The 26,381-nt window shown below is 45.0% G+C and overlaps 1 protein-coding gene across 1 annotated transcript; it reads right to left on the reverse strand.

Moving 5' to 3' along the window:
* Positions 1 to 16: 16 nt before the first annotated feature.
* Positions 17 to 24,618, reverse strand: myo1eb (myosin IEb). Its single transcript, XM_038281164.1, has 27 exons — positions 24,387 to 24,618; positions 21,786 to 21,923; positions 19,600 to 19,689; positions 19,134 to 19,228; positions 18,859 to 18,946; positions 18,605 to 18,694; positions 14,781 to 14,912; positions 14,542 to 14,676; positions 14,334 to 14,466; positions 13,754 to 13,950; positions 13,591 to 13,671; positions 12,046 to 12,132; positions 11,831 to 11,917; positions 11,580 to 11,747; positions 11,365 to 11,450; positions 8,211 to 8,292; positions 7,877 to 8,082; positions 7,657 to 7,801; positions 7,468 to 7,582; positions 7,225 to 7,394; positions 6,435 to 6,580; positions 6,152 to 6,298; positions 3,928 to 4,082; positions 3,773 to 3,847; positions 3,505 to 3,694; positions 3,242 to 3,405; positions 17 to 394 (listed from the first exon to the last, which is right to left on the reverse strand). Exons 1-27 carry the CDS (start codon positions 24,387 to 24,389, stop codon positions 318 to 320), a joined length of 3,282 nt encoding a protein of 1,093 aa, XP_038137092.1. The 5' UTR covers positions 24,390 to 24,618; the 3' UTR covers positions 17 to 317.
* Positions 24,619 to 26,381: the final 1,763 nt, after the last annotated feature.

The following is a 26,381-nucleotide window of genomic DNA, read 5'->3' on the forward strand; positions in this document are numbered from 1 at the left end:
TGGGGCCTGAGCTCTGTAGGTCTGTGGTTATTCTGATGTAAACATTGATTGGACCGCTCCTTTAAAAGTACCTGAGGTGATCAGAGAGCCGGAAACATTTATTCAGACTCTGAGGCTTTTTCCAGGAATACTCCGGAACCGGCTGGACCAGGACCTACCCCTGACCTCCGAGGATGATAAAACTCTGGGTGAATGACTGAGGGAACATGCATCTGTTTGTTTCTCGAGTGTCCAGGGATCTAAATTTTTTGTCAGCGACCTCTGACCCGATCCACAGCTGCAGGATCAGAACCTCAGAGTCCCTGAAACTTGGAGATCTAGATCTTCTCCACATAGTTTCCAGGGAACATTCCCTCTTTGCCCCGCAGCCGACCAAACCACCAACCTGATGGATCTGCAGAAACAAGAAGACGGCAATTAGAGTTCTTCAGCTCCTCCAGAACCAGGGGTCCATAAACAAACACCACGGTTGGATAATACACACTGCATCCTTTTTGGCATCCTGAAAAGTAATTTTTGCAAGCAAAAATGTAATTTAGGACATCTGTATGTACATTATTAGCTAGTGTGAATGTAGTTTTGACCAGGAAGAATCCTATTTTACAGATAAACAAATGGAACAACAGAGAGGACAGAGCTTCTAACAAACGTCAAAAACGGCCTGCCATACTAGAACTGCGGTTTTAGATGTCTCTCCGTTGAAGCACATCTACTTTAGATGATTGCATGAGCTCCTCAGCAGCCAGCAAGTGCTGCACAACCCTGTTAATCATCCCTTCAGATAAGTCAGGGTTGTTACAACCAAGGAAACACCCAAAACATGCAGGACAGCAGTAGTTGAGGACCATCATTGAGAACCAAAGCAATAGATCTTCCGAAACAGTCACTCTGATAGTTTTATGGTTGAAGTTGCATCTCCAGCTGCTCCGCCTGGAGGAAACAGAGCTGGGGAGCCTGGAGGTCACCAGAGAACAACCACCACCCCTGTAACAGTCCGTAAGGAACCGCCGTAACCTGCGTCCTTTACCGATCAACGCCAAAGGAGAACAGACTACGGTAAACTGTTGGGTCTATTCAGGTAGAGTCATGGTTTCCCAGACCCATTTCTACTGGATACCGCAGTACTGCAATATTTTTGGGACCTCTGTTGCAAAGTGTGGATGTTCTCCTGAAACACATCAACTTCTGGACCCATTAACCCTTTATAGGGCAAGTTAGCATTTTTGATCACATGCCTTACAAATGGAGTCGTCCCCCGACTGCGTAATTGTAGGTGAGCGCAGACAGGAGGCCTCTGATTGGTCAAATCTACATCCGCTCTACTCTATGCGGATTTCCTGTTTGGTTCCTTACCGGTTTGTTTTGTTTCTATGACCGCCATTGTGGAAAACAACTGGTGAAGATGGAGCAGCTAGCAGAGCGAGGTGCGCGAGAACGCTGGGACCCTTTTTCCACCTGGATCTCCGCTCTTTTTGGCCCTCATGTCCCTCTGTTGTCGCACAAACTTGCCCCCACTTCCTCACCACCGCGGCCGTATCTAGACCCACAGCTAGTTCCTGATTGGCCCTCTGGCGTTGTGGCGTGGAATAACATAGCGCAGACCATGCTTCAATGTTGAGCATAAAAGTTTCCTCCTTTTCAGAAACCCAGATCTGGTCACCCTACCTTAGAGCATTATGTTAAATGCAAACAAAATGACAGTAATAGGTAATGTACTTTCATTAAAAAAAGTTGTAATTTGGAATTTCATTAGATTTCTTTAAAAAAGTTCTACATTTTTCATCTGATAGAGTAAAACCATTAATATGACAAATGAAAATAACCTTCTGGGGTTTTTTTTGTCCATAAAAACTGAAGCCTTTCTTCCAGTGGCATGGGGAGTGCAGAACAATATTATCTTTGTGTTGATATGGTGTATATATATCCATCAGGACTCTCACAGCTGCTGTAGCCTGAGTTGTTTTGACTGAGCCTGAGACACGAACATCCACAGAATGTGGGATTTACTGAGTTTGTTTAAACAGATTCTCACTAATTTCATAGACTGACAGCCAGCGAAGAATTGATCGTGTTTGTTCTCTTTTGCATATTTGCTGCATACTGGGCAGCTCATTAGCTTAGCAGAGTCATAAATAACACAAAACAGTCTTCCTACAAGTGCCATTTTTCAACAAACTTTCTCTTCGCCCTGGGGGTTGTTAGCCTCGTGAGACCATCCTGATCTCGCGAGCTTTCAAGTTTTCACTCACTAATCAGTCTGGAGACTCTCCGTTGAAGAAAATTTGGAGCCGTTCATCAAACGAACGTCCAATCAGCGTTGGCTTTGAGGCGAGTTTAGGTGCGACGCAACGAGAAGCGCGACAGTTCAGTCTAAAGAACATGGCGGCTTCAGCCGATGAAACTAGCGTTAGCGTAGCTATCGAGCAAGTTTTATCGGAATTACAGAGTATTTCTTCACTGAAAGAAGAGCAAAACACTGCTCTGGAGGCTTTTCTCAGAGGAAAAGATGTTTTTGCTCTTCTCCCGACTGGTTTCAGCAAGAGTTTGATCTATCAATTGGCTCCTCTTCGTCGTCGCTCTGTTAGTACGTCATATGCTTTGTTGATCTGATTGGTTTATTTGGCCCGTCTATCACCAACATAGGCCAATCAGCTAACCAGTATTTTCACCCCTTCCCAAAATTACTTCAATGGAAGGTTTCCAGAGGGATATGTGGAGCAAATACAGCAAATCCATCTGGCGGAGTCAGGTTAGGGGGCTGTAGATCCTCACTCCTCATCTGCATATTGCCTTTTAGAAGGCTTGGTTGCTCCAACTTAGCCAGCTAGCGGCAGAGTTGTTGGTAATTGACGGAGTGTTGTGTAAATAAACTGAATTGAATTGTGCTTTCTGTACATTTGTCAGTATAAAAGCTAAAAGGATGTGACTGAAACGCATCTGTGGTTCAAATATTTGCTAGCCTTGTGGCTAATCGTGTTCTAGCATTAAAGGCCGATTTATACTTCGAAACCAAGTCCTCTGCGTAGGTGTCGCAGTGAACAAAAAGCCGTCCCCACCCCCTCCGCAGACACTCCGCTGCACCTCTCCCAATTGTAACTGACCCCAGACAGTGCATTAACTCGCCAAATGAAAAATTTTGTCGCATTTTGGGGAGTGGCGAGTGTTAATTTTGGACCCTGGGCACAAGGCTAATCTCTGAAGTTTTTACGGTCATTCTAGGCTATCAGAGCATCAGCGGTACCTTCGGTCAGTATCTCTATGATATCGTCGGTGTTGAAGCTGAGCTCGTCCGTATCCTGGGCATCATACGCGTACAGAGCTTTGCATTGAGGAGACCGGGGCTTCGGTTTGGGTCGGCCCGCTCCTGGAACTGGTTTCACCTCCTTTGAAAGGCGCCTGTGGAGCCTGCAGTAAGGAGAAGGGATTAAAGTCACCACTGTGAGGCAAAAAAAGCATCATTACTTGACCTTTGACATTAGAGTGCAGGATCCAGTGGCATCTCACCCTGCAGCGCCCTGATCTGGGACATTCATGAAGCCCATGTCCTGGTTCTGGGGAAGCTGGTTACCGGGACGGTTCTGGTTGTGGAGGCGAGGCAGGGTGGGCTGCTCCATACTGGACTGAGTCCTCAGAGTGGACCCTCTTGAGATGGGGGCGTGGCCTCTAGGTGCTCCGCCACCCCTGCTGTGAGACACTAAAGGAAGAGCAAACCAACAAAGGATGAAAAGAAAATCTTAAGATGATCTGGGTCCAGAAGAAAGCCTGTTGGTACCTGAGGTGTTCTGGTTGGCGGGGGTGGACTGGTTCCCCATGTACCGGCTCTTGCGCTTGTCTTTCCTTGTCGGTCCTGGAGATCAAACACAGAACGGCAAGTAAAGCAAACACAGTTTGGCCACAGATGCCTCAACAAACTCGGTTTAAGCTTACTGGAATTTTTAGGGAGACCCGGTCCAATGGAGACCTGCAAAACCTTCCCGCTGGGTTTCAGCACCGCCTCATCTCCCTGACCCACCTGGAACTGGATCTGCCTGGAGCCTGACGAGCTAAAAATATGGCGTCCCTTCTTCACCTTAAACTCCAGACTGGTTAGATAGAGAGAAAAAAGGTGGATCAGGAACAGTTTTAAGGGTTAGAACGTCTGTCCTATTTCTAATTAAAAAAAAGAATGGCAAACATGTCTGCCATCAAAACAGGACTTCCAGCCACAGAAGAATATGACAAGTTCTTTAAAGTTGTAGGGAAGTCATTTAAATGTCAAATCATTCTGGATTAAAAGTGTATTTAAATGTGCTCTTTATCAGACAAAATTGTCCCAAAATTTAGAAATTTTCTATTTAAAAGAAATCCTGTCTTAAAATCTGTGGGGGTTTTGTCGTAATATCAAAGAGGTTTCTAGAATTTCCTTCTTTCATTTGAGGAATATTGCAAAAATGAGAAATCTCCTGTCCAGGGGTGATGCTGAGAAACTAGTCCATGCATTTGTTACTTCAAGGCTGGACTATTGTAATTCTTTACTATCAGGAAGTCCACAAGCTGTAGTTAAAAGCCTTCAGCTGATCCAAAATGCTGCAGCCAGAGTTCTGATGAAAATGAAAAAGAGAGATCATATCTCTCCTATCCTGGCTTCTCTTCATTGGCTTCCTGTTAAATCCAGAATAGAATTTAAAATCCTCCTTCTCACATATAAAGCCTTAAATGGCCAAGCTCCATCTGATATCAGAGATCTGATTGTTCCTTATGTTCCTAACAGAGCACTTCGCTCTCAATCTGCAGGTTTACTAGTGGTTCCTAGAATTTCTAAAAGTAGAATGGGAGGCAGATCTTTTAGTTCTCAGGCTCCTCTCCTGTGGAACCAACTACCAGTTTTAGTCCGTGAGGCAGACACCCTGTCTACTTTTAAGGCTAGGCTTAAAACTTTCCTTTTTGATAAAGCTTCTAGTTAGAGTGGCTCAGGTTATCCTGAGCTATCTCTATAGTTATGCTGCTATAGGCTTAGACTGCTGGAGGACATAGGGACCCCTTTTTCATCATTCTGCTTCATTCTATCTCTATTCTCCCACTCTGCAGAATCTGTTAGTTCAATCTCTAACATTCTGCTCTCTCTGCTTTTTCTCATAGTAGCTTCATCTGGTCTGTTCCTGTTTGGCTGTGACTCCATCCTGGAGAGAAACATCAGCTGTGCTGCTGCCATCAACACCTTTGTTTCTAGATGTTAGAGGTCGGCCTGTTTTTCAGTGCAGTCCTGTTTCTCTGACTGTGACTAACTGGATGTGCTCTCTTCATCCTCTGACATGGGAGCTGGCTCAGTGTTTCCTGGACCAGGCCGCATTTTACAGATTGCATTCGAGTCAATGAGTCGATGCAATCACCTGGTTTTCCTTAGATAGAAAACTTTGAATTAATTTGACTGGATGACCTGATGAACTTTAAAGTGCATCAAACCAAGCTTCTGCCGCCCTGGCGTCCTCTTCCACAACATCTTCGTCCCCGCTTTCCTCCTCTAAATAAAAAATGGATGACGGAGGAGACTCATCCACGACCTCCGACACTAAACTCTCCTCCTCTTGCATGTTTCCGCTGTCCATAGCGTTCCTTGACAGCGTTGTTTCTAAGTCACCAATTTAGTGCTACTTGGTCCCAATGGAATTTCCCATTGGGAACCTACTAGCACTAAGTTGCTAACTGGTTGGCAAGATGCTTCAGAGAAACCGGCCACAATCAAACTTGCTTGCCAAGCTTCCGGCACAACAATCCCGCCCTGTTGATAAACCACCAATCGCATTCACTTTATTCACAGTTGTAAAGTTCGGTAATGAAACGGTTGGAATGGCCGTTTTCCTACAACTTTAAAAGCAGTGGCCTAAACCTCTGTCCAACCAGACTGCTGCTAAGGAGACAGTTTGGTTCAGGTGTGAGGGGAAAGAGACGCATCCAGTTACGTATACAACTATGGTTGACGGCTTTGTCTTCTATCTCACAGAATTCTTGCAATTGGCAAGAAGTTTTTGTAGGAACAAATCTTTAGGTGAAATCCCAGATTAGGGATGGAACAGAACTGAATGTTTGGGGGAAAATAAATTGACCTTTGAAGACCGGAGTTTGAGATCAACTTATAAAGATACACAGGCCGGGTCAGAGGGGTGGTACTTACAGGTTATTAAACTTCAGTGACAGCTTCTTGTCGGTTTTCTCCTGATAGCGTTTCACCAACAGACTGAGGAACTCTGTCTTAAAGACGCTCTGAAGAACGCTGTCGTACTCATCCTCGTGTATGATGAAGAGGTCATCTTGCAGAGTGCTGGCAGAGACGGGTGGATCAAGGAAACATCAGAACCCCATGTGGAAGAAATAACCCATACTTTCATTACTAGCTTGGAGGCAGATGGTTTCCCAGTTCCAGTTATGATTGATCATCTGAGGTTCTGGTGGCCTACCTGAGAGAAACTGACTGGATCCTGTTCAGTTCAATCTTCCTCTTTAGAACCTCTTGAATCTGGCCTTTATCGGGACCCTGCTTCACCTTCTCTCGGCCAATCAAATACAGGAACTTTGGGGTCAGGATGAGGTCCCGTTTCACTGTCTGTGGAAGAGGAACATTTTGGAGAATGTCAGGTTCCACTTGCGAAACCAGTGGCCTCTATGGAAAACCAGCGCATTTTAAGACACCCAGTCTTAAAATTACACAAATCTTCAGTGACGGAGGAGCTAGACCTGTAACTTCCTGGTTTAGCCCTCCTAAAGGCCACCGCACTGTGAAATCAAACAGTTCCCCCGTTTAGAATAGTCAGCTGGGTGGCTCAAGTGGTTAGTCATACATCCTTGGACCAAAAGACAAGTTCACATTCACCCCTCTAGATTTAATCCCACTTTGGAGAAAAAGAAATATATTTTTTCCAGGTTTGGTTGGCTAACTTTTAGCTTAGTTTGGTGGGGTGGTTCTGGGTGGAAATCCAACCCTGAATGACCAGTAAAGTGAATCCAGGTATGAGTGACCACAATGCCACATCCACAACGACCTCAGACAGGCAGCCCATCCACCTAGAGGGATTTCAAGGCTGTCTCTAACATCTGGAGTCCATCACTCAATGGAGAGAAGGATTATATACAGGAAGAAAAAAATCTGACCGCAGTCCGATGTCCCAGGAGTGTAGCCCCCAGTCATGTCTATGTTGGAGAGAACGGGACATAAGAAGAAGTTGTTGGGAGTGTGTCGGCCGTTTTTACCTTAAATCTCCGGTCAAATTTCACCACCACGTCTGCAAAGTCGATCCTCTCTCTCCGACCCACGAACTGTCGGATCTCAGGATGGTTGTCGGTACCGATGTAGTCGCCCACAAAGTTCCTGTTGATGCTGTTTCTGCGGCGTTCCTTCTTGTTCAGGAGGACATCAGAGGCTGAAAAGTAGAAATCAGTCAATCTTCCAAGTGGGCTAAGACTCTTCCATCATTTTGTTTGAGCAAGACAGACCTTCCTCCCTCATTTTGACGTATTTGCGGACAGCAATGTGTTTGCGCCAAGCCTTCTGAATGACACGAGCGTAACCATTATACTTCCTCTCCCGCATTTCCTCCAACAGGAAAAGCTGCCAAGAAAAACACCCATTAATGAACAACAAGAACAGAACCTTCGGAACCCCTGAACCGTTGTGCTGCTTACAGACTCTGGAGCTTTGATGAAAACTTTAGCCTTTCCCAGCTGGAACTGATCCTGGTCCATATGGACTGAGTGGAGAAGGTGCAGAACTCCCTGCCGCTGCTCACCCCTCCATTCAGGCCAGGTCTCTTTGGTCAAGATGGCGTACCTGCAGAACATCGGGCCCAGTTAGCACACTGGAAACAGGAAAGGGTTCTGGTTTCTGCTGTGTTTGATGTGGGACCTGTGCAGAAACTTGTTGAAGACTCGTCGGTAGGCATATCCAGCTCGACGGACTCTGATATTCTCCCGGAGCCCCAGGTACTCCACCTGATGCCTGACTCGGTTCTCTTCCCAGTCTCGGGGTCGTTTGGTCTCGTTGGGTTTGATGCAGCGGATGTAGTGGGGGGTGCACTTCATCAGGGTCTGGACCAGACTATTGGCTTGTTTCTGGAAGGTTAAAGGCAAATGTTTATGCCCCTGGACCACACATACCCATCTGATATTCCAGCAGCATGATGTTTGCTGGTTAAATGCTTCCTCTGAACTTTGGATCAGGACCTGATTGCTGGTCTCACCTTGATCTTGCTGCTGGCAGTGCTTGGTCGTCCTCGTTTCTCAGCCTCCAGGTTCTCCGGAAACAAAGCTTTGATGAACGGACTGACCAAAATACACATTACAAATGAGATTAAGTCAAATTAAACATGGCTGCATCGATCTGTTTTCACCATGACACCTTACTTTGAAGGGTCAATTCTTTAAGTTTTGCTCTCTGAACTAAGAAAAAAAAAAAATAAAGCTGAACAACCAGTGGAGGTTTAGGCAGTAATCTATTTTTTTTTTTTTTTTTTTTACTTGAAAATGATCAAATCTTTTTTTTTTTCTAACCACCCCACCTGGAATAAGGCAGTACATCATAAGAGAAAGAAAAAGAGGTTTGGTTTCTTTTGTTAAACTTTTAAAAGCATAACAAATAATTTATAAGCAGGTTTTAAAAGCCAATAAGCTTTAAAGCCTGCTATCTTGAAATTTTGTTTCTGGCAGAGGTTCCAAAATCTTTTTAAACAGAGCACAGAGAGAAGTAGGGAGAGCTGCAGATTTAAAGATGAAACAGATTTACAGGAATGTGCAACATGCAATAAAATATATATATTTTTGGAAGGCTCAAACTGAGTGGAGTAACTGTAGGTCCATCAGCTACCACCATTAGAGTGTCCCCGACCACCTTCATTACAAAGGTTAGGAGCCAGACTGAAAAAATTAACTGCGATGTGATTGGCTATTTTTCAGGAAATTCAATCTCTTGAGACAATACCGTTTTCTTGCTAGTTAGGGCTAGTAATGTAAATTTATTTGTTTTGAATAAATGGAAAGTTATGTCTGTTACTATGGTTCTATGAATCCCGGATGACCCCCAAGGGTTGGTGCTAAAAGCATCATGGCCCCCATAGCAGCCCAGGAAGCAGAGACACTCCTGCTCGAGCAATTATACCAACAGAGTCACAGCTGTGACACCCTGATTGACCACTCAGACGCTCTGAGTGGGTAGGTACATATGCAACTTTGTTCCATTTCATCTCTACTGACTGCCTGTGCTGAAAGCACTGAAAGACTAATACTAACCATGTCACAAGGAATCCTTAGCACATACTGTATGCTGAGAGGGCCCAGTCGAACCTCATAAAAGAACCTGGCCAAGAGGAAGAGGGGCTGACACGCTGACATTGTAGAACCCTGTGCTTGGAGAAATCCACGATGTTGCAGCACATGTGACCTCCAGTATAATGGCCCCCATAGCAGCCCAGGAAGTTGAGACACTCCTGCTAGAATGGGCCTTCACACTGAGCGACCACAGGTGGTGCCCTGCACTCTAGGCATTGTAGATGACATCCACAATCCAGTAGGAGAGACATCTAGAAAGAGGATAGCCTCACTTGGAACCTCCATAGCAAAGAAAAACCTGGTTTTGGCACCTTACAGTTGTAGAGACGACGATATATGCCTCCAGAACCCGTACAGGGCACAACAACTCAGACCCCTCCTCAGTTGTACCAGATTGGGCCAACCTCAATGGCTGGTAACAACGCAGTGTTGGTCTAAACGGTAATGCCAGAAAAACTTGGTTCCTATCGGAGACATAACAGACTGATAGAAAGGGCATGTAACTCACCAATCACCTTGGGTGAAACAATGGCCAACAAAAAGGCAGTCTTACAGGAGAGCCACTTGAGGTCCGCTTGCACAAGGGCTCGAAAGGGGAACAACACAAAACGTTGAGAACCAAAGGTAGATCTCAATCAGGCAATCAGTGGGCAAAACCTACAAACACTGTGCAGAAAAACAGACCAGACCATTGCCCCCCACCGGACGGTTATCAACAAATGCATTATGACATGAGATTGCTGCCCTATGCCCCTTAAGAGTTAAAGGAGAACAACCCTTATCAAGTAGAGACTGCAGAAACTCCAGAACAGCAGGCCCTAGGAAGGAAAGTCCTCATTGTGGGCAGAGCACCACCTAGAAAATGGAAGCTATCGTTGTATTGCTCTGCAGTGGAGGGTGCCCTAGCACAAACAGTAAGTCAGCCTCCCAGTAACCATACCCATATCCCTCCCTCCACTTAGACAGCAGATCCCTCCTGGCTGGAGGACGCCACAGGACCCTGTGACACAGACTCTGAAGCAGCGAAAAAACACGTTTGCACTGGCCATGACGGAGCCACGAGCAGCAGTTTGTGGCCTTTCTCAAGAACCCTCTGTAGAGGAGGCCTAATCAGCAAGAGGGATGTGAAAGTGTACAGGAGAACCTGAGACAAGGGATGAGCTAGTGCATGGCAGCCAACAACCAACCATCAGTGGACAGACGTGAAAACGCCCTTGGTTCGCACCAATACAACTCCCTAAGGTACTTCTCTGAAGTTTGCCAACTGTGCTCCAGAATGAAAAAGAGCCAGTCTCAAAGGCCCCTCCACATAATTCTTGTCATCTCTAAAGTGAGAGGCAGATGTAGCAAGAGACAAAACACCCTCCTCTACAGACAAATCAGGCATGGGAGGGGAGGACAGCCCAGTCGCTGAGAGTGAGGCATCAGACTGACGTGCCTGCAACAGCAACTTAATCTCCGCCAACCCTGTCGATAATTTCTTAACCCTCGACGCCAGGCAGTAGTCAGGTTAGGCTCTCTTTCTACTAGAGGGGGTGCAGAGAAGGTGGTTTCACCACAGTACTTTGAACGCTTGAGTGGGGCGAATAGGAAATAGGCTCAAATCGAGAGGGGGGGGGGGGATGCTAGCATCAATGATTAAAACCGAACAGGCAAATGGAAAAACGTCCAACAGATAGTAACTATAACGAGGCAACTAGGCAAGATGGCAGCTAACCTGTCTGTTATGCTGGGAGAGGGGGCGGGAAACCTCTGCTGTCACCAGGTAGCAAATCCAAATGGTAAAAAAATGGGCAGCTTAATCACAAAAACAGACCACAGTGTCAGTTATACTGCGAAGGGGAGTGCAAAAACACAGGTTTGACACCAATCATATATAACTACCAGAACTGTGCATACGCTAAGGCAATATATTCCATGCTTTCAGCCCTGCCTTCTGGCGGTCAGCAGGGATTAAATGGAACTGATCATATCAGTATTTAGTACGTCTGTGCCCATTCTGGTAGACATCAGATTTTATACCCTGTCAAGATGGTTTAGTCCCCAAATCAGAACAACCCCGGTACTCACAACTCGCTGCTCTGCATCAACTCGATGATGTCATTGAAAAGAACATCTCTGTTCCGCTCACAAAACCCGCCAACATCATATGACACCTGAGGAGTAGAGAAAAGTGCTGCCATTAACTCAGACAAGTGGTGGACAGGTGTGGGGGGTGAAAGGTGTGGATGTGGGGGACAGTGGAATGGTGTGGTGGTGGACAGGAATGATGTGCAGGAAAGGACCTTGCCAGCATAGTGGTGGACAATGAAGCCTTTGTTCCAGCTGCTGAAGTGCTCGTGCGATCCAATTTGTCCCTGCAGCTTCTGTAGCAACGTCTGATCCGCCCCCTCACCTTTGGCGTGCATCGTAGCGCAAACATCATCCAGGATGCTCATGATTCCAGGAGGATTCTGGGAAATCAGAGAGATAGAGGAGATATGTGATGAAAGCTCTGCCCACTAACAGAGTCATGCTCTGTGATTGTTCAACTCACCAGTTTAGACTCTATAAGGTCACAGACCACTTTGTTGTTAAAATACTCAATTGGAGTCCATTTGATCCCTTCCTGAACATATTCCTCCTGCAGAAACCAAACACCAGAATCAGAACCAATACAAACAAAGACCCTTAAAAGACAATATGGACATGTGACCCAAGGATCCTGTAAGAACATCTTCATAAAACAGAATGTCGTCTAAGAAAAGGTACCTGTTCGGCCTTCAGGGTGAGCTCAATGAAAATCTGCTGAAGCTTCTCGTTCACAAAGTTGATGCAGAACTGCTCAAAGCCGTTTCGCTGAAACAAAGAAGAGAAACCGTTCCGTTTTTCAGATAATGTGCAATATCTACTTTCACCTTTAGATGGCAGAGTTTGGCCTGTTCCGTCTATCTGAGGCAGAAATCTCATCAAAATTAGATTTCAAGTGTAAGGAGAGTTTCTGGCAAAGTAAACCAGGCTAAATTTGACCATACCATTTCATAACAAAGATTGTCAATTCTTCTCCCTTTACTTCGTGAAACCTGAGACCCAATAGCTTTTTTTCCCTAAGACCAGATAACGTATTTCCTAAGACTTGAGTCCTAAAATGCTCATCATACACGTGGATCACGATTAAAAGAAACATAGACTGTATACTAGGAGCTAAAATGAGCTTCCTCTGTGGGGGCCGGGGCCAGTACATTAGAGGAAAACAGACTAGAGCTGTTGCTACTCCTTTCCTGAAGATGTTTATCTGATCAGATTCCCTGAAGCAGACTCTAATGCTGCGTTCACACCGGACGCAGCAGGCGCGGCAGAAGCAGTGAGTTTACATGCAAAGTCAATGGTTGACGCGCGTCAAGGCGCAGCAAAAGGTCCCGCAGCGCGTTTTGAGCAGCAGGCGCAGCGCGTCTGAGCAGCTGAAGCAGCGCTTCGGGAGCGTTTAAGCATCTGACGCGCCGCAAACGCGCTGCTGCTCAAGATGGAAAAATTAACTTTTGCTGCTCGACGCGCCGCGTCAACCAATCAGAGAAGCTGATCTGGGAGCTGGCCGAGAGAAAGACACATCTGATGATACAGAGCGCTGTGATGACTCCTCTTAAACAGTTTATTGACGCCTAAATTAACTTAAAATGCTGAAACCTGCCAACAGAATATGTTCGCTTTTATTATCCTGCCGCCTGCAGTTTGAATTATTTAGATGAAAAACACCTACCAGCCGCCGCGGTGAACCGTGAGGAGGCGACCCGGCCATAGGCTGCTGTTGAATGGGATCCTACTGACAGCGCACCGCTGTATGGGGGGGCTGAGCGCCTCCGACAGAAATAACATTGGAAGGCAGGATGGTAATCTGAATGAACTGACTGCACTGATTAAGTTTTCAGGTGGATTTTCTCACTTAAAAACATTAAAACTACTTGATTCCCACCGATCACAGCAAATATAGCTGCAAGGCAAAGAAAGGATAGAGTAGCTCCGCCCAACGCGCGTCAGACACACTTTTGCAGCCAGAGCAGCAAAGCTGCTTCAGCCGCACGTCAGAACTAACTGGTACAAGCAGCAAAAATGAAGCAAAAGACGCGATTTTGCTGCTCCTGCTGCGTCCGGTGTGAACGCAGCATAAGGCTCCAAACCAGTCTGGTGATTTTGGTCTCATCACTAGTGGTTCTGTTCACCCTTGACTTGAGAAGATGTTTCATCGGAAAGGTTTCCACACAGAGAACCTTCAGCTAATCTTCAGGAAATTTTGAAGATCAATTCCCAAGAAGGGTTTACCTGGAAGATCTCAAAGCCGTAGATGTCGAGGACCCCGATGTTGAGCTCCTCCGTCTTCTTCTGCATGGCTTTATTAACGCACTGAAACACAGGAGACACCAGGTGAGCAGAAAAACCACAGAAGGACAGAGGGAAAACCGAGGAGACTGCTGTCGGGACTCACATCCACCAGGTAGTCAAATAGCCGGGTGTACAGTGCTTTGGACAGCGCATCTCTGGAGAAACAGGCCTGCTCCATGTTTAGAGTGACAGCGATGGACTCCGTCTTCCCGCCCCACTTACTGTCCATGACCCGACTGGTGAGTTTGCTGCAGAGACCGTCCTGAGGTATCCCCAGCAGGTAGGCCGGGAAGGCCAGGACTAGAGGAGAGAGGGACATAAAGTCTCAGCTTCACAACAACCACTACTGCATGAACATCATAAGGACCAGCTATCTTCAGCCCTGGTACTCAGGGGCCACTGTCCAGCATCTTTTAGGTGCTTCCCTACCTCCACACACCTGACTTAAACAAATTTGAGATTAACAGACCTATCCAGCTCTTGGAGGCTACTGAGAACCGAATGTGCTCATTTGATTCAGGTGTGCTGAAGCAGATCCATCTAAAACATGCAGACAGTGGCCTTGAGGACCTGCCAGAGGACACAATATTCCTCCTCATGAGAGCAGCTCCTGCAGGAGCTGTTCCTTGATCTGCAGAGGAACATTATGTTGCCAGCTGTGTGTTCTGTAGAGGTTCCCATACAGTCCTGGCTCTCCACCGCAGCATAATTGTTCTCCTCTCTGAAGCCGATATTTCCCAGATGAAGAATTGCAGCAACAAGCTGGAGAACCGAATCCTGCTCGTCCAAAGAGAGGCCCACCACTGACATCGCAGCCTGAGAGAGACAAAGAGGGTTACACTCCGCTGGAGACAGAGACAGGTGGAGACAGGTAGGCAGACAGGTGAGCACCATGGTGTCGGCAAATTCCTTCTTGTCGTTGACGTCCTCCACAGTGTAGGTTCCAGACTGGTTCAGGTAGTAGTAGTAGTCGGGGGTTGTGACCCCAAGGTTCTCCCTCTGCTCCCTGCTGGCTCCGTTCAGGAGCTGACATCACACAGGTGAAGACAATTGGTATCAAGACACAATCTTCACACCAACATCTCCACTCACTTTGTCCTAGAGCCAAGCAGTATTTCACAGAGCATTACCTGGTAGTAGATGTGGAAGTTTCTTTCTCCGGGGTTCTGGGAGACGACTCGGCTTTTCTCAAGAAGGAAGTTAGAGATCTTTCCTCCATCAGGTGCTCCTCCTCGGCTGAACTGTATCTCAAAGTATTTTCCCTGGGAGGGAAACACAGAGGTTTGTTTGAACATAGAAGTACTAGAGTGAAGTACTGCTTCATAGTAATGGTCTTTAGTACCAGGTTTTTGTCCCACTGTGTAGTAATGGTATGTAGTAGGGGAATTTCATTACTGGTGTGTAGCACTGGGATATAAATACTACTAAAACCATTTCTTACAACCAAGTTGTAGTCCTGGGGTTTTGTAGAGGGTGGAGGAAGACTTTTATAGATTCCAGTTCTAGATTGTAAAACTGGAGCATAGTACCAGTGCATACTACTGGTGAAATACCAGTTTGTAGTAAATATGTCTGTAGGACTCATTTGGAATACCAGAGCATAGTACTGGTGGATAGTACAGAACTGTAGCACTGGTGTGTAGTAGTGGAATTTAAGAGTGTTCTGTATTACCAGTGGGTAGTATTGGTGTGTACATTAATAGATGTCTATAGTACTTAATGGCAGCACTGGTGTCCAGCTGTCTCAGTGTGTTGTGGAGGCTGCAGTGCCTAAGACTAGAAGAACGTAAGGAGAGTGGTAAGAACAGCAGAGAGGATCATCTGGGTTCCTCTTTCCTTCATTAAAGTCGTAGGGAAGCGGCTGTTCCAACCGTTGCATTTCCGAATTCTCCCGAGTGGTGCCCGACTTTGCACAAGTGAACAAAGTGAAAGTGATTGGTTGTTTATCAAGAGGACGGGTTTGTCGGAAGCATCTTGCTAACCAGTTAGCAACTTAGTGCTAGTAGGCCCTAGGGGTGTAAATCACATCCATCATGGCGATTCGATTCAGTATCGATTTCCTGACCCAACGATTCGATTATTTTCGATACTCAAGAATACACCACGATTCGATTAATCGATTATTTATTTTTTTTTTTTTTATTTATTTATTTTTTTACACCTTACAGGCTAAACAAAGTTTCAAGTTTGAAATAAATCAATGAAAGCTGTAATATCATTATGCATTTTCTTTAGAAACAACAGCAAATAACAGAAGTAGAAAAGTTGCATCAAAAAATACTGCAAAAATACTGCAGAATATCACTGTAATGAGTTCAATGCAATACCTCGGCTCCAGAGAAACTGTCCAACATATTTTTTTAGAATGTAATAAATATACTCAGGAAAGAGAGATGTTGCTTAGAGAGTTAGACAGGAATAAAAATAAACTACATATAAGGGAATTGTTTCAAAGGTCATTTGGGGATGTAGTTTTTGGTAGTATTTTTAATTTTCTAAGAAGAACGGGTATTTTAGGGAGAATATAATAGTTTGTCTGGTCCATACTCCATTCTGGAAGGTGGAGGTAATGCACCTATAAGTTGTTTGTCAACCGCCATTAAAAAAAAGAAGAAGAAGAAGGCTTCAGAGTGTTGACGTCACCGCCCCCTTGAGAGACGCTCCGCTGCTCCTCTCCCAGATTGTAGCTGACCGCAAACAGTGCACCAGACAGGAGGCCGGCTTGTTTTGTTTTTATGACCGAAATTGCGGAAAACAACTCGTGAAGTTTGACCCGCTAGAAGAGCGAGGTGCGCGAGAACGCTGGGACCCTTTTTCCAGCTGAATCTCCGCTCTTTTTGCCCTCATGTCCCTCCGTCGTTGGACTAAACTCGTCCCCACTTCCTCACCGCCTCGGCCGTATCTAGACCCACAGTGTGTAGCTCAGACCACACTTCAATACTGAGCATAATTTAAAAATGTCTGTGTGAAGCTTGCTGCAACAAACTGCTGTAAGAGTATAACCAGGAAGCGCGGTAGGAGGGCAAAATAGGTTTAGCGGCACCGCAGCACGGGAGGGAGAATTACGCCCAGGAGCAAATGGATAAAAATAGACCGGAGGAAAAAAAAAACATGAATCGATTATCTTGCAGACGTATCGATGCATCGGATCGTCGGCTTTTGGATCGATGCATCGATACAAAACGATTATTATTTACACCCCTAGTAGGCCCCCAATGGGAAATTCCATTGGGACCAAGTAGCACTAAATTGGTGACTTAGAAACGACACTGTCAAGGAACGCTATGGACAGAGGAAACATGCAAGAGGAGGAGAGTTTAGTGTCGGAGGTCACGGATGTGTTCTGGAACAGAGATTTATCTAAAGCATGCCAGGGCGGCAGAAGCTTGGTTTGGTGTAGAAGGCTTCCAGCCGTCCATGTTTGAGCCCTTGCCTCGCAACGCTGCCAGTTCTGTTAGCTCTACGCCTGCCGAAGACACAGACGTCCATCCCCGTGAACACTGGGACGCAACTCAATGGGAAAGGATTCTGATTTATTATACCGTATATTGCAGTGTATATTAGCTGCGACATATGAATCAAGATGCTATGACCAAAAAAATTAGATTGACAGATGACCGTTGATATATGATTGGCCGAATTTAGGTGTTCAGGCTGACGTAGAACTAACTGGCCTGCAGAAGGTAATGGGGAAAAAACCACCACAGATTTTAAGACAGGATTTTTTTTTTTTAAATAGAAATTAAAAAATTTTTAAAAATAGAAACTTTTGGGACAATATGGTCTGATAAAGAGTCCATTTATATACACGTTTAAGCCAGAATGATTTGACATTTAAACATGACGTCCCTACGACTTTAATAATAACTGAGCTTTATTGATCTCTCATTGGAGAAATTCAACTCTGCATTTAACCCATCCCCTTAGGGAGCAGTGGGCCATCACTGTGCAGTGCCCGAGGAGCGGTTTGGAGGTAAGGGTCTTGCTCAGGGACCCAGAGTGCAGCCTGTGAGGATCGAACCGAGTTGCAAACTTCTCAGAGCCTAAGCGCACTGCTCTAACCACTAGGCCAACAATCCCCATAGGACATTTCATCCCAGCGCTGCGTGTCCCGAGCCCGTAACATCAGTGACCGCTCACACCCCCACCACGGACTGTTCTCCCTGCTGCCCTCTGGCAAGAGACTTTGTAGCACCTGCTGCAGGTCCAGCAGGTTCTGCAACAGCTTTTTTCGCTGCTGCCATCAGACTGTTGAACTGCTGAACTCTACACTGGACTCTGCATCACATTAGTTTACACTACCAATGTTGCTGAATTTTTATAATCCTTTGAAATAAGACACAACTCAATGTTTCTACTGCATTTTGCACCATATATAGTTTTGCACTGGGCTCAACGTTTTCATGGGCTACTCGGTCGAGTAGCGGGTAGCACTGCTGCCTTGCAGCAAGAAGGTTCCGGGTTTCATTCCCGGCCAGGTTTTTTCTGCATGGAGTTTGTATATTCTCCTAGTCATGATCCAGATTTTATAGCAGCGGCCGCACCGATCCATCTCCCGCTCCATTCACACCTACCACCTTAGGTGTGAGTGTGGGTGAATGGTTGTTTGTCCTGTTTGTCTTTGTGTTGCCCTGTGATGGACTGGTGACCTGTCCAGGGTGGACCCCGCCTCTCACCCGTAGACAGCTGGAGATAAGACACCAGCACCCCTCGCCACCAGCTTGGGATAAGCGTGATAAACTTTTTCATAATAATGCCCTTTTGCAACATTATTTTAAACTGGGTTCTTTTTTTCTCCTACATCGTTTACATTGTGATCACTGCTGCACTTTATATTGGTAATGTTTATCTACTCCAACTGCAATATGATTGTTGTAAGCTGTATGCAACAAGATTTCGTTTTGTATACACTCTGTGCAGTTGGTCGTTAGTACCAGTGTGTGTTTCTACTCACAAATCTGCTGGAGTTGTTGTTACGGACAGTCTTAGCGTTTCCGAAGGCCTCCAGCAGGGGGTTGGACTGCAAGATGATGTCTTTAACGTGCTGCAGAGGCGTGAGCAGAGGTGGTTCCTTGGTTACAGCATTTATCGTAATCCAATCACAAACTTTGGTCCTAACAAGTAGTATGAGCTCAAAATGACAGTTGCCATGGTGACAGTTGTACAGCAGCCGAGTCCATTACTAAGAGAAGGGCTGCCAGTACGCACCTGCACTCGTTCTCCTCCTCCGGACACTTTAGACACGTAACTCATGATGTATTTGGCGGCGACAGTTTTTCCAGCTCCACTTTCACCGCTGATGTCACATGGATTTAAAACAAATGCTTTAATAATGTTCATATATATATATATTTTGACACATAACATGTAATACATATTTTCCAATTGTTGATGCATTTAAATCTGGGAAACTCAAAAACTTCTGGACTCCAAACGGTTTCAAACTCCTTGAGGGTCTCAGGTTTGACTGAAGTTCTGCCCACCTGATGATGACGCACTGGTTCTCGCTGTCAATCATCATGTTCCGGTACATGTTGTCGGCCAGAGCGTAGATGTGGGGAGGGTTCTCGTATGAAGCCTGGGAGGAGGGGAAGAGTTAATGCCAATGGTCCATGTCTCTTTGTCCATCCTGCTCTCCACCGCTGTATCAGTCTCACAAATTGTCAGTTTCTCAATCCATCCTTCTCTTCTTCTCTAGGTTCTTGTCTCCCCGTCCATGTCTGGATGTAATCTGCCCACCTATGTAATCCTCTCTCTCCTTTTCATATCCTTCTTTATCCACTCCTCTATCCTTCTTTCCAACGTTCTGTCTGACTCTCCTATCGGTCCATCTGTCTTCCTGCCTGGTCATTGATTTCACCATCAGTCTTTCCATCCCTGTCGCTACCCCTCTTTCTGTCTCTTCACCTTCTGTCCATCCGTCAGTCTTATTGTGTGTGTGGCTCTTACCGCTCCCTGGTACAGCTCCACCTCTCTGTCAGTGAAGTATGGCAGCTGTTTAAATGGGTTGACCGAGATCAGAACCGGGCCAATATAGGTCTGACATGCTGGGTCAAGGAACAGTATCAGAATGTTCTCTGTTCAACAGTATTTCCAGTTGACAGGTTTGTGTGCATACCCTTCACGTCTCTTTAAATATCGTAGTTCATCTTTAGATGAGAATACATAGAGAATATGACACTTTGAGACATTAGTCAGGGTAAATCTGCTGTACTCTCAGAAAACTCAGATATTAACGTCTAAACCACTAAAGGAAGTGGTAAAAGTAGTAAACATTTGTAAGAATTTCCATAATGTGGTTCCAAAAAAAGTAAAAAAAGAAAAACAATCCACTGGACTTTCTTTCCAAGTTTAAAGACATTTCTCTTCCCATCCAGGAAGCTTTTTCAATTCAAACTGTGTTGAGTTCCAGATTTTAATACGGTAGTCCAACAAAGCCTGGTTTTTGATTAGAAAACATGCAAGTTGAAACGAATGAACAGGTCCACCTCTTTGGAATGGGGGTCGTTTGGCTTCTTTGTTAGCCTGCAATGCCCCATACCTGTCTATGTCTCTGAAAGGGGGGTCATTAAAGGGTATTGTTGGCCTGGCTGAATAGGCGAGGGCTTCTGTTTCCCTGTAAATAATGTGGCCAAACCATAAAGTTCTGCCTTAAGTCAGACGGAGTTAACTAGAGGTTCCCAGATAGCTGGAGTCCTTGTTTACTCCTCAATGATGGTGGGTTACAATGACTGATGGCAATAAATAAACTATGCCCACAATGAGATGCTGAAATACCACGTCCCTAAAGCTCTGCTTGGTTTAAATCAGTGGTTCCCAGTGCTGCTCCTCAGAGACCCTGCTCCTGCATGTTTTGGATGTTTCCTTGTTGCATCACACCAGGAAAGAATGGATCGATAGGTTTCTGTAGCTAATGAATTGCAGAGGAGCCGCACTAATTTGAATCAGGTGTTCTGGAACAGAGATTTATCTAAAGCATGCAGGGCAGGGGTCTCTGGGGACCAGGGTTGGGTTCCCAAAATGTACAGTCTCACCCAACAGCCAATGACAAGACACTTCCACCACCATACTAGACTTTTTTGGAGTCTTTGCACTCCTCACTTGGTTTCAGCCAGAGACACAATCTGAACCAGGTGTATCAGGGACTCATCAGACCTAAGGACACTGGTTAACCCATTCATGTCCTCAGTCTGCTGATCTTTAGCAAACTCTTTGGGGTTTATCTGGTGCATGATGAATAGAAGGCAACTTCTCTCTGGAAAGACAACCATTAAGACCAGTTTGATGCAGCACGTCTGTTCTGACCCACCCCTTAGACTTCTGCAGCAATCCTGGCAGAATTCCTACACTAACTTTCATAAGATAACCTTTTCATAAGATGTTGTCATGCCTTTTTTTCCCGTTTTGTTGATCGTGGCCGGGCCCTTTCTGTTAGAACCAGTACCACTGACCTGCTGTGTGGGCTTGGGTACAGCGTTGCAGCTCACTTTGGCAACCTCTGCCATCTTTATGTAGGTCAGCAACTCTTCTTTTTTAGATGCTAAGGGATTCTCTGCTATGTTGTGCTGCTTTAAATTCCAGTGAGAGAGTGCAAGAGCGATAACCCCATATTCAACCCACCTAATCCTTATCCATTTGATTCAATTCAGTTTATTTCTATAGCACCAGTTCATAACACATGTCATCTCGAGGCACTTTCCAGTTCAACCAGATCATCCAGTCAAATTGATTCAAAGTTTTCTATCTAAGGAAAACCAGCTGATTGCATCAACTCATTGACTCTTCAGCAATCCCCCACACTAAGCATGCTTGTAGCAACAGTGGAGAGGAAAAACTCCCTTTGAACAGGAAGAAACCTCCAGCAGAACCAGGCTCAGTGTGAGCGGCCATCTGCTGAGGCCCACTGGGGTCTACACCAGAGACCCTATAAAGCCAACTTTTCACAATACTTTGGAGGAAAACATCTAATTTCACTCAGGGTTCTGATCATATTTGTTCCATCCAGTTTAGACATTAATAGCTTTGTTGAGTTATACTGAGGGGACAGCAGATTTCCTCTGTTAGACAAGCTGGAAACTGATTACTGGAGCCTGTATAAACCCCTCAGGTCAGAGGTGTGTGTGGAAGAAGGATACGAAGATGTAGTCATCCATGTATCTCTTCTTCAGGTTGTCTGTGATGGCGTCCTCGTTGATCTTGGACAGTAGAACCATGTCGTCCACCCCACTCACTTTCACATTCTGGGCTTGCCAGTGGTACCGTTCCTTGCTGCCCTGTGGGTCAGAACACAGTCCATCAGTAACTAATTGCATTGGCGATCTTATATTTAACCCTCACAGCTGTTTTGGCTGTAGGCCAAATCTGAAGTTAAAATTCGGTTCCAGGTTTCTGTTCATTGGGAGCATATTTTATGACACGGTTCCATGGAAACATACTAAAACACCGTTTCCCAGACCCAGTTTAAACCCAGGAACAATTGGCTTTTAGTGGCAGTGGGAGCAGCTCACTGACGCCTGTCTAACTGGAACAAAAGACTCGGAAAGCGACCAGGGTTAAAAGCGCCTTGGCTCTGGTTGACATGCAGGGGAACATCAGACTTGGGTAGAACCGATAATTTACGTGACAGCAATGAGCGAAATGTATGGACGTCAACACGCTGCGCCTGTCACGTCTGATCTAACAAGCCGAAACAATTCTGCTATTTGACAAACATGGCACAGAGCTAGTAAGAGGGATTTGTAGAGATAAAAGAGCTAAAGCAATATACAACACTTGCTCGTGAGACCATCCTGATCTCGCAAGCTTTCAAGGTTTCATTCGCAGATCAGTCTGGAGACTCTCCGTTAAAGAAAATTTGGAGCCGTTCACCAAACGAACGTCCAATCAGCGTTGGCTTTGAGGCGGGTTGAGGTGTGACGCAACGAGATGCGCGACAGTTCAGTCTAAAGAACATGGCGGCTTCAGCCGACGAAACTAGCGTTAGCGTGGCTATCGAGCAAGTTTTATCGGAATTACAGAGCATTTCTTCACTGAAAGAAGAGCAAAACACTGCTCTGGAGGCTTTTCTCAGAGGAAAAGATGTTTTTGCTCTTCTCCAGACTGGTTTCGGCAAGAGTTTGATCTATCAATTGGCTCCTCTTCGTCGTCGCTCTGTTAGTACGTCATATGCTTCGTTGATCTGATTGGTTTATTTGGCCCGTCTATCACCAACATAGGCCAATCAGCTAACCAGTATTTTCACCCCTTCCCAAAATTACTTCAATGGAAGGTTTCCAGATGGATATGCGGAGCAAATCCATCTGGCGGAGTCAGGTTAGAGTCATGTGACCAACGGGGAGCGAAAAGCAATGATCATCTGTCCGAACGGTCAGTTATCTGAGTTCATTATAAAGTCTACTATAGAACCGGCTCTGTGTAGTGATTGAGGGGGTAAGGGTGGACGTTCAGACACAGCCTGTTGCCCTGGTGACATCATCAACGCTAACCCAGCATGACGATGTCACCAGACACACAGCAGCGGGGGACAGACCCAGGATCTTTTGGGCAATGGGAAGGGAACCAAATGTTAATTTTTAGCCGGTGTTTGAAAAACCTGCGTTAACCCGCTAAATTTCAGCGGGAAAGAGTTTTTATTCTCTAATCAGCTGCTCCGTCTCTAACCATAGCGTGATGTCATCAGCCCCACCCTTCCTTGACCCACCCAAGGCAGTGGGCCCTCTGAAATGTTCCCGGTGGCTCCATTTGCTGCCTCATCTACTGAATTCCAGCATTCCAGAGTCCTGTGAAGACATGTAGTGCTGCAGAACGGCAGAGTGTGTGCGCTCCTGTTATGGCAGCAGAGTGAGGACCAATACTCACATCTCACCATCAAATTAAGTTCTCTTCCTGATTTGCAAACAATTAGGTTAAGAAGTTAGGTGTAAATTAAGTTTAGGTTAAAGTTAGGTTAGGGTTATTGTCAGGATAAAGACATAGAAAGTGTTAAAAATGGCAAAATAAATGTAAAAAACTCAATGGAAGTCAATGTATGGGCCTCACTACATGTGATTACCCTTCAGTAAAATCACAGTAAGATTCATTTGCAAATAAAACTGATTTTACAAAGTAACCCTGAGATTTAAAGGTTAGACAAAGATAAAGAAAACTAAATAAAATGACACGAGGACCCAAGGGACCCAATGGAGCGCCGGGCTGGCTCTGTTTTCTCTTCTGGGTAAATAAATATGTTTCCAGAGATAACCATTTAGCAGTGGAAAACATTTGACTTAAATGAAGCCAAATGACAAGCCGACGCCCACAGCTTGTTTCTGATTGGTCGGTTTTAATCTGAACCTGGAAACAAAACCTGTTTAAATTTTAAACACCAGCAAGAGTTTAGATTTAATCAAAAACTCAATCTCAGCTCTAATCTGGACAGAAAAACATTTGATGTGAATCATTATTTTTTTTTTTATCTAACTAAACCTTTGATCAAATTTATTTATTTGCTTCTATAGTTTCCTTATTATTGATTTTTAACATTTTTCAGGTTTATCTCAGATTTCTGAAACTTCCAGAATCAAAAGATAAATCTCTCTCTTAAGGGAGGTTTATTATATTTTTATTTTTTAAAGTTAAAATAATTCCAGAAATCAGATTCAGACAACTGGAGTCTTTAGAAGTGGAACCAGAAGCAGAAGCTCCTTCTGCTCCTGGGGGGGTTCTGTTCTGTTTATTTTAAAAGAACATTAACTCACCATGTTTGCTGCTTCTTCACTTCCTGCTTCAAGTCAGAGTTGAGAAATCTGGATCCAGGTGGATCCAGATTTATCCAGGTGGAATAAGGCAGAACCTGGACCTGCTCAGTCCGGATCTCAGCCCTCAGCTTCGGTTCACTGACCTCTCAACATTCCCCCCTTCTCTCCCTGACCGACAGACACCTCTCTATTTTCTTCAGACTCTAAACTCTCTGCAGGTGTGGACAGGTACGCCCCTCCCCCCTCCTCAAGCCCCTGGAACTCTGGGTAACCGAGTCTTAGAGCTGCCTAGTTGAACTCTGCTGCCACCCTGTGGTCAGAACCTAAACTGCAGACAACAGGAAGCATTTTCAGCTGTGGTTAAAAAGAAAAAAAAAAGAATAAAAAACATAAACTGAATAAATACTAGCATGGGGTATTAAAACCGTACGTCATTGTCTGAATTTGTAAATGTAAGTCGCTGTGAACAAATTAAAGATTATTTTCTTCTCAACTCATATATAGATGTGGAATGAGATGTTAAATTTATAAGAAAACTATTTAAAAAAGAACTTAGAATCTAGTAAACATTTACAAGGAAAAACCTTAAACATTCAAGTACCAATGAGTAATGTATAAATCTGAATAAATAATCTAACAGTACAACTCTCAAATTTACAAATATACAAAACATCAAATTACATTACAATATATAACAGGGCCAGTTTCCTGCCATTTTTAGATGCGCCTTTAGTTCAACACACCTGAATCAAATAATTAGATAATGATAATGAACTGACTGCATGCTGAGGAGGAAACTCCACTATTTGATTCAGGTGTGTTTGACCAAGGGTGGATCTAAAAGTTGCAGGATACTGGCCCCTAGGAACTGGAATTGCCCACCCCTGATATATAGAAAGGGCAATTCCTCTAGTTATGGCAAAAAAAAAACTTGTTTACCAAGTTTGAAGACATTTAGCTTCACATCCCGGAAGCTTTTTCAATTTAAAATGTCTGGAGTAGCGTTGAGTTCCAGGCTTTATAGAGCAGCCCAACTAAGCCTTGTTATGGCTTTGAAAACCTGCACATTGAAACGAAAAACAGGTCCAACCTTTGTAAAGGGGAGTCATTCAGGTCTTTGTTAGCATGGAAATTAACTCGAAACTGGCCCATGCCTCTGAATTGGGGAGTGATTAGAGTCATTGTTGGGTTCGCTTAAAAGGCCAACAACTATAGTTCTGCTGCTATAGGCTTAGACTGCTGGAGGACATAGGGACCCCTTTTTTCATCATTCTGCTTCATTCTATCTCTATTCTCCCACTCTGCAGAATCTGTTAGTTCAATCTCTAACGTTCTGCTCTCTCTGCTTTTTCTCATAGTAGCTTCATCTGGTCTGTTCCTGTTTGGCTGTGACTCCATCCTGGAGAGAAATATCAGCTGTGCTGCTGCCATCAACACCTTTGTTTATAGATGTTGGAGCTTGGCCTGTTTTCCAGTGTAGTCCTGTTTCTCTGACTGTGACTAACTGGATGTGCTCTCTTCATCCTCTGACATGGGAGCTGGCTCGGAGCTCGTCTGCCTGGCTGTGTGTTTCCTGGACGGGGCCGCCTGTGGAGCTGGTTGACAGTTGCCTTTTGTATCTATGCTTCTTTTTCTATGTCTGCTTCTGTCTCCTTGAACCCCAGTGGGCCTCAGCAGATGGCCGCTCACACTGAGCCTGGTTCTGCTGGAGGTTTCTTCCTGTTCAAAGGGAGTTTTTCCTCTCCACTGTCGCTACAAGCATGCTTAGTGTGAGGGATTGCTGAAGAGTCAATGAGTCGATGCAATCAGCTGGTTTTCCTTAGATAGAAAACTTTGAACCAATCTGACTGGATGATCTGGTGAACTGGAAAGTGACCTGAGATGACATGATGTGAATTGGCGGTATAGAAATAAACTAAATAGAATTGTGTATAAATCAAAGATCAGTAGAACAGAATAAATTAAGGGTACAAATCACAAATTTAGGAGAAAGTA

This window comes from Cyprinodon tularosa, unplaced genomic scaffold, assembly GCF_016077235.1.
Source record: "Cyprinodon tularosa strain WSP-4 unplaced genomic scaffold, ASM1607723v1 ctg168, whole genome shotgun sequence".
NCBI classification, from domain to species: domain Eukaryota; kingdom Metazoa; phylum Chordata; class Actinopteri; order Cyprinodontiformes; family Cyprinodontidae; genus Cyprinodon; species Cyprinodon tularosa.